The 9,001-nt window shown below is 44.7% G+C and overlaps 1 protein-coding gene across 1 annotated transcript in view; it reads left to right on the top strand.

The window, feature by feature from the left end:
• Positions 1-6,309, top strand: part of LOC125485215 (zinc finger protein 431-like) — a 22,265-nt gene extending 15,956 nt beyond the window's left edge. The window contains exons 3-4 of the mRNA XM_048606900.1: positions 3,586-4,167; positions 6,149-6,309. Of these exons, the coding sequence (XP_048462857.1) occupies positions 3,586-4,167; positions 6,149-6,309 (743 nt within the window). The remainder of the gene's footprint in view (positions 1-3,585; positions 4,168-6,148) is intronic.
• Positions 6,310-9,001: the final 2,692 nt, after the last annotated feature.

Raw genomic sequence — 9,001 nt, 5'->3', positions numbered from 1 at the left:
GAGGTGGGAGGAGGGGATAGGTGGGAGGAAGGACAGGTTAGGGAGGCGGGGACGAGCTGGGCTGGTTTTGGGATGCGGTAGGGGGAGGGGAGATTTTGAAGCTTGTGAAAGCTACATTGATACCATTGGGCTGCAGGGATCCCAAGCGGAATATGAGTTGCTGTTCCTGCAACCTTCGGATGGCATCGTTGTGGCATTGCAGGAGGCCCAGGATGGACATGTCATCTGAGGAATGGGAGGGGGAGTTGAAATGGTTCGCGACTGGGAGGTGCAGTTGTTTATTGCGAACTGAGTGTAGGTATTCTGCAAAGCGGTCCCCAAGCCTCCGCTTGGTTTCCCCGATGTAGAGGAGGCCACAACGGATACAGCGGATGCAGTATACCACATTGGCAGATGTGCAGGTGAGCATCTGCTTGATGTGGAAAGTCTTCTTGGGGCCTGGGATGGGGGTGAGGGAGGAGGTGTGGGGGCAGGTGTAGCACTTCCTGCGGTTGCAGGGAAAAGTGCCGGGTGTGGTGGGGCTGGAGGGCAGTGTGGAGCGGACAAGGGAGTCACGGAGAGAGTGGTCCCTCTGGAAAGCAGATAAGGGTGGAGAGGGAAAAATGTCTTTGGTGGTGGGGTTGGATTGCAGATGGCGGAAGAAATAAATAGGAAGAGAGGGGGAGGCGGATAGAAGATGGATGGAGGAGAAGATAGGTGGAGAGAAGACAGACCGGTCAAAGAGGCGGGGATGGGGTTATAGTGCAACAGGTTTATTTGAAATCACAAGCTTTTGGATTGCTGCTGCTTTGTCATGTGAAGCGCTCCAGAAGCTTGTGGTTTCAAATAAACCTGTTGCACTATAACCTGGTCTCATGTGACTGTTTTATTCTTTATTCCTTTATTCATTCATGGGATGAGAGCCTCGCTGGCTATCAGCATTTGTTGCCCAGAGGGCAGTTCAGAGTCAACCACATTGCTGTGGGCCTGGAGTCACATGTAGTCCAGACCAGGCAAGGATGGCAGTTTCCTTCCCTAAAGGACATTAGTGAACCAAATGTGTTTTTCCTGACAGCTGGCAATGGATTCATGGTCATCATTAGATTCTCAATTTCAGATATTTGTTGAATTCAAATTCCACCATCTGCCATGGCGGGATTCGAACCCAGGTTCCCAGAATATTATCTGGGTCCCTGGATTAACAGTCCAGCGATAATATCACTAGGCCATTGCCTCCCCACTCCTGACTTCGTCCACCCCCCAGTCCAACACCGGCACCTCGCCATGATACAGGCCATTGTATATGCAATCTTCATTATCCAACCTGAAGAATTTTCCCACTGGGCCATCACAATCATTATTTTAAAATTACATTATTCTCTTTGTTGTGCTTGTAATTGACATTCCCACCCTGGGAAAAAGACTCTAACTAGAGAGGGATGCAAAAGAGGTGGGGGAGTTGCTGATAAGGGAGACTATCACAGCTACAGTGAGGGAGGACATCTTGGAGGTCTCATCCAGTGAGGCCATATGTGTAGAAAACTCAGGTATAGAAAGGGTGTAATCACTTTGGGATTGTACTACAGGCCTCCCAACAGCCAGTGGGTGATAGAGGAACAGATAGGTAGACAGATTATGGAAAAATATTATTGTTGTGGGTCATTTTAACATGTTGACTGAGACTCATTTAGTGCCAGGACTTGGACGGGGAGAATTTGTTAGGTGTGTCCAGGACGGTTATTTGAAAAGCATTAAGGTAGACAAGTCTCCAGAACCTAATGGGATCTATCCCAGAATACTGAGAGAGAAAATTGCTGGGGCCTTGTATGAAATCTTTGTATCCTGTTTAGTCACAGGAGATGTCCCAGAAGACTAGAGAATAGCCAACATTGTTCCTTTGTTTAAGAAGGGCAACAGGAATAATCCACGATATTACAGACCAGTGAGCCTTACGTCAGTAGTTGGGAAATTATTGGAGAAGATTTTTAGGAATAGGATTTATTCACATTTGGAAAAATATGGACTTATTAGTGATAGGCAGTGTGGCTTTTTGTGAGGAAGGTTTTGTCTCACAAACTTATGTGAGTTTTTTGAGATAGTGGAGATAGTGACAAAGATGATTGATGGGGAACAGAGCAGTCAATGTTGTCTATGTGCACTAGCAAGGCCTTTGACAAGGACCCTCATGGCAGGCTGATACAAAAGGTGAAGTCACATGGGATCCACGGTGAGCTGGTAAGATGGATACAGAACTGGCTTAGCCACAGAAGACAGTAGTTGTGGAAGAGTGTTTTCAGATTGTAGGCCTGTGACTAGTGGTCTTCCGGAGGGATCAGTGAATCATAGAATCCCTACAATGCAGATAGAGGCCATTTGGCCAATTGAGTCTGCCCTCCAAAAAGCATCCCAACCAGACCCACCCTTTCCCCATGACTCCGCATTTCCCATGGCTAACCCACCTTGCCTTCACAACTCTGAACACGATGGACAATTTAGCACAGCCAATTCACCCAACACACACATCTTTTGGACTGTGGGAGGAAACCAGAGCACCCAGCGGAAACGCGCACAGACATGTGGAGAATGCGCAAACTCCACACAGGCAGTCAACCAAGGCTGGAATTGAACCTACATCCTTGGCGCTATGAGGCAGCAGTGCTAACCAGTGCAGCATCATGCAGCCCTGTACTTGGACTTGACTGTAGCTTGTGATATATATGTAAATGGTTTGGAGGAGAATGTAGGTGGTCTGATGCAAAGATTGGGAGAGCTGTGATGGTGAGGAGGTTTGGCAGAGGGTACAGCAGCATTTAGATAGGCTGGAGACTGAGGTAGGGAAATGGTAGGTGGAGTTTAGTCTGGACACATGCAAGGTGGTGCATTTTGGAAGATGTTATGCTGAAGGGAAGTATATAGTAAATGGCAGAACTCTTAGTAGCATCAATGCACAAAGGGATCTAGGTGTTCAGATCCACCATTCCCTGAAAGTCACAACACACGTGGGTAAGGTGGTTAAGAATGCAAACGGCATGCTTGCCTTCATTGATTGGGGCATAGAGTATAAAAAGCGACAAGTCATGTTGCGGCTGTATAGAACTTCAGTTGGGTCACATTTGGCATATTGTGTACAGTTCTGGTTCTATACTACTGGAGCATGTGGAGGATTTGGAGAGGGTACAGAGACGGTTTACCAGGGGGTAAACTTGCACCAGAAACACGAACACTGCCTCCTTTTCTATATCAATGTGCCCTAGAATGTTAACATAGACTCACCATCCACCATGTCCTTCTCCTTTGTGAATACCAATGCAAAGTACCTCCACCACTCCTAACCTTTTAACCCACTGTTTAAAAATCTGCCTATCTCCTCCACAAATGTATTCAGTGTCCCAGCATCCATTGCACTCTGGAGGAGTGAATTCCACAGACTCGCGACTCTTTGAGAGAAGTAATTTCTCCTCTCTCTGTATTAAATCTGCTACCTCTCATCCTAAAACTAGGACCTCTTGTTCTAGATTGTCCCACATGTAAAAGTAGTTTATTCTTCATTCGAGTCCGTTGCTTCGATAGGGGTTATAGATCATTTTTTGTTTATTTTGTTCCCAGTTTCAGTCAATGGAGTTCTTCCAGATAATGGACACTGTGATCTTCCAAATCCTCAGCTTGAGAATGAAAGGTGGAGTGTACCTGGGGATGGTTTGGTCAATGGTTTACAACAGTTGGACAGTAATCTCTCCCAAGATGAACCATGCTCCTTTGAGCGCCTGTTAAACTTGGAAAACTACAAAGCACCAATTAGATTGGGTGATAAGAATAGAAGGACGTTGAATCCCAGCTCACCGATCTGTAACAAAGAGAAGCGTTTTAACTGTGACTATTGTGAAAGGAAATTTTTTCGTAAAGAGCATTTAACGATGCACCTCCGCACACACACGGGTGAGAAACCCTTTGCATGTGAAGTGTGCGGAAGGGCATTTGCAGAGAAGTGGAACCTCAAAGAGCATCGCCGCACCCACACTGGTATCCGACCTTACCCCTGCCGCTTTTGTGGCAAAGCATTTTATCGCAGTTCCCATCTGAAGGTGCATGTCCGTCGTCACACTGGAGAGAAACCCTATAAATGTGACAACTGCCATCAAACGTTTGTAGATTCGTCGTCTCTTCAGAAGCACAGGCGGTTTCCTTCAGGTAAGGTACTGACTTAGAAAATTGGTTCAAATGTGGAAATATTTCACTCTGCAGAAGTGAAAATGCACCTTCTGTGACTATTAACACGTCTGTGGAAGTCTTCTGTTTATTATTTTGCACAGTAATACTAGTTACATAGTAATAAACCTGGACTCAAACTTTCATTATTTTATGATTAATTCTTTAATGAAAAGACTTTTCACATGCAATTGAACTAATTTCTTAGGCACTCTGAGACCCACTAACTTCTAAGTCTAATTGCAAACTTTTGTTTCTCAGATCACGAAGATTGTATAATATTGAATTAAAACTCAACATGGTTGCAAAAGAGATTCAACCTCTCTCCCTGTCTACAACTTTATAGTGTGTTCATATTTTATAATATTATGTGTCACTTCTCAGCCATTACCATCAAGCCACAGGACCAGCCTTGGTTTGGTGGAGAGTGCAGGAGGGCATGCCAGGAGCAGCCCAGAAATGAGGTGTCAAACTACCAAACAGGACTATTCGCACGCCAAACAACATATGCAGCAAGTGATAAACAGAGTTAAGTGATCCCAGAACTAACGGCAGTCCTGCCACATCCAGTCGCGAAGGGTTGTGGACAATTAAACAACTCAAAGGAGGAGGAGACTCCACAAATATTCCCATCCTCAATGACAGAAGAGCCCAGAACACCAATGAAAAAGATAAGATTGAAGCATTTGCGGCAACCTTTAGCCAGAAATGCCGAGTGGATAATCCACTTCGGCCTTGTCTAGTGGTCCCCAGCATTACAGATATCAGTCTTCAGCCAATTTGAATCACTCCACGTGATATCAAGAAACAGCTGGAGACACTGGATACTGCAAAGGCTATGTGCCCTGACAACATTCCGGCAATAGTACTGAAGACTTGTGCTCTGGAACTTGCCTCTCCCCCAGAAAAAGCTGTTCCAGTACAGCTATAACACTGGCATCTACCCGATAATGTGGAAAATTGCCCAGGGGTGTCCTGTATACAAAAAGCAGGACAAAGCTAACCCAGCCAATTACAGCCCCATCAATCTACTCCCGATTATTAGTAAAGTGCTGGAAGGTGTCATCAACAGTGCTACCAAGCAGCACCTGCTCAGTAACATCCAGTTTGGGTTCCGCTCGGGCTACTCAGCTCCTGATCTTGTTACCTGATCTTGGTTCGAGCCTGAGCAAAAGAGCTGAATTCCAGAGGTGAGGTGAGAGTGACAGCCCTTGTCATCGAGGCTGCATTCAACTGAGAGTGGCATCAAGGAGCCCTAGCAAAACTGGAATCAGTGGGTATCAGGGGGCAAACTCTCCTGTGGTTGGAGAGTTCCTGGCACATAGGAAGATGGTTGTGGTTGTTAGAGGTCAGTCATCTCAGCTCCAGGACATCTCTGCAGGAGTTCCTCAGGGAAGTTTTCTGGGCAGAACCATCTTTAGCTGCTTCATCAATCACCATCCTTCTATCATAAGATCTGAAGTGGGGATGTTCACTGGTGATTGCACAATGTTCAGCACCATATGACTCCTGAGAACCTGAAGCAGTCCATGTTCAAATACAAGAAGATCTGGACAATATCCAGGCTTGGCCGACAAGTGGGAAGGAACATTCGTGCCACACAAATGCCAGACAGTGACCATTGCCTATAAGAGACAATATAACTATCACTCCTTGACATTCAATGGTGTTAACATGACAGGTGGACACCCTGGTCCACACGACTCCACGCCCCTCAGGTGAAGCAGTGATTTACCTGTACCTCACCCCATCTAGTCTAGTGTATTCGCCAAACCGATTCAGATAAAAGTGGTTTATAACCTTGCTTACTGTCACATCAACCTAGTCACCCCATCTGAATTGTTCACTGCTTAGAGGGAAAAATACCATTGCATTGTTGCTAACTATTCGTCAGTTGATGTTTGATATGTGGGGTTTGGCTGTGAACGTGACGCACCAGTAATTCAGCTTGTGTGTTTTTCAGTCTGCTGTAAACTTGAGAATGCAATATTCGTGAATACACAGGGGGTGGAAGCAATGGAACGCCAAGTGCCAAGAAGTTGTGATGAAGCTAACATTGACAACAGGCAGCTAAACCCATCAGGAAATAAAGGTAATAATCTTGTGGTAAACTTAATGATTTGACGGCTGAGCAGTGTTTCCACGCTTTGCTAAACCGTTATGTTAATAGACTTAAGGAATGATCTCACTGACGAACTTATAAATTCAATATGTTGTTGGGTATCCACTTTTTCCTTCTCCTGTGAACCTATGGTTCAGTTCCATGGATGTGGAAGTTTGCTTTGACAGGGTAACCAATTGAAGTATTTTCTTATTATGTCACCCTGGGCAGCCTGTTGATGAGCACAATCCCATATTCCTCTGACATTGACAATTTTAGTCAAGGGCAGTGGATAGCGATCAGCAATAATACCTTCTTCACCTTTACTTCGGAGACAGTTTAGCCCTTGTCATTTTTCAGTATCACGCTAGCTGAGACCCTCATTATCGTTACAGGCCAGTCCTCAAACCTGTTACTCCCAAGATCAACATAGCAATACAGAATAGGGAATTTTAAACATTTATAAAGTCATAGATTCATACAGCGTGCAAACAGATCCGTCAGTCCAACTTGTCTATGCCGATCAGACATCCCAATCTGACCTAGTCCCATTTGCCAGCATTTTGCCCACATCCCTCTAAACCCTTCCTATGCATATACCCATCCAGATGCCTTTTAAATGTTGTAATTGTATCAGCCTCCACCACTTCCTCTGGCAGCTTGTTCTATACACGTACCACCCTCTAAATAACACCGTCCTCTAAATAGCGTGAAAAAGTTACCCTTTAGGTCCTTTTTAAATCTTTTCCCTCTCACCTTCAACCTATGCCCTCTGGTTTTGGACTCCCCTATCCTGGAAAAAGACCTTGGCTATTCACCCTATCCTGTGGCGTCCTAGGGAGTGTTGCCAAACAAAGAAAGCGAAGGGTGTAGGTGCATATTTCCTTGGAAGTGGCATCACAGGTGAACAGGGTGGTGAAGAAGGCATTTGGCACGCTTACCTTCATTGGTAAGAACATTTGAGTATAGGAGTTGGTTCGTCATGTTATGGCTGTACAAGACATTAGTGAGGCCACTTTGAGAATACTGCATGCAATTCTGGTCGCCCTTCAATAGGAAGGATTTTGTTAAACTTGAGAGGGTGCAGGAAAAATTTACAGGGATGTTGTTGGGACTGGAGGGTTTGAGTTATGGGAGAGGCTAAATAGGCTGGGGTTATTTTTCCTGGAGCATCAGAGGCTGAGGGGTGACCGTAAAGAGCTTTATAAAATCTGTTAAAAAGCAGAGCAGGTGTACAAAAGGATGTGACATAATGGGAACTCATACTCTTCTAGATCATGTGGTAAGTGTGAGGTAAGAAAACAAGGCTGTTGTTAAATTGAAGCAGAACATATAATGTATGAATTTGTTGGAGAATAATGTTCAAGCTGTCAGTGGAGTCACTTCATAATAAAAGTCTATCCCACTCTATAAAGCATTCAATGGGTACATCGTCTTGTTCCACTATTTTGTTTGCTGTGGTTGCTGATCTATATTGACTTTCTAAGTTTGATCATTAACAACACGGTTTCCATTTTTCTCCTTTCAAAAGTATATCATCGGAGTTGGAAGTTGTTAATTCTATAACAAGCGTATGCAACTAAGCTTGTAATGTAATCAACCTAATGTTATTGAGAAGAATACATTGCAGAGAAACATATCGGATTCTTAAAGGGCCTGAAATAGTAAATGCTGAGAGAATGTTTCTCTTCATGGGAGAGTCTCGGACCAGATGACATTGTTCCAGAATAAAGGGGCACCAATTTAACATGGAAATTGGGAGGAACAACTTCTCTGAGGGTTGAGGGTCTTTGGGATTCATTGCTACAGAGAGTTGTAGGGGCAGAGCCATGTGCATGTTTAAAGCTATGATAGATAGATACCTGTTCAGTCAGGGAATCAAGAGTTAAGGGGAAAGGACGTGAAAGTGGACATTGAGGAATGTTGGATTAGCCATGACCCTATTGAATAGCAGAGCAGGCTCGAGGGGCCGAATGGCTTACCGATGTTCCTATTTCTTATGGTCTTATAGAAAGAATGGAATGTTGTCTTAATACAGATTTTTCAAAGGCTTCTTCATGCAGATCAAAGTGATGTGGTGAGCTAGCTATAACTTATAGATGAAGAAAGCTGCTAACCATGGTAAACCAATTTCACATGTGAAGATCTCCAAGGTGGGGGGAGTTCAAAACCAGGGGGCGTGTTTTTTGAGGTGAGCAGAGAAAGATTTAAAAGAGATGTGAGGGGCAACTTTTTCTCACAGAGGGTGGTTTGTATGTGGAATAAACTTCCCAAGGAAGTGGTGGATACAGGTGCAGTTACAATGTTTGGATAAGTGCATGAATAGGAACAATTTGGATGGATGTGGGCCAAATGCGGGCAGATGGTACTAGTTTAGTTTGGGAACATGGTCGGTGGGGACTAGTTAGACTGAAGAGTCTGTTTGCACACCGTATGACTCTATAAATATTTCAAAGTTTTTAGATGCCATCTACTGGCTGTTGTCAGAAGTCACATGACACCAGGTTATAGTGAGAAAACAAGGTGTAGAGCTGGATGAACACAGCAGGCCAAGCAGCATCATAGGAGCAGGAAGGCTGACGTTTCGGGCCGAGACCCTTCATCAGAAATGGGGAGGGGAAGGGGGTTCTAAAATAAATAGGGAGAGAGGGGGAGGAGGATAGAAGATGGATAGAGGAGAAGATAGGTGGAGAGGAAACAGACAGGTCAAAGAGG

Source organism: Rhincodon typus, chromosome 17 (genome assembly GCF_021869965.1).
Source record: "Rhincodon typus isolate 14 chromosome 17, sRhiTyp1.1, whole genome shotgun sequence".
Taxonomy (NCBI): domain Eukaryota; kingdom Metazoa; phylum Chordata; class Chondrichthyes; order Orectolobiformes; family Rhincodontidae; genus Rhincodon; species Rhincodon typus.
This window is presented reverse-complemented; position numbering and strand designations above follow the sequence as displayed.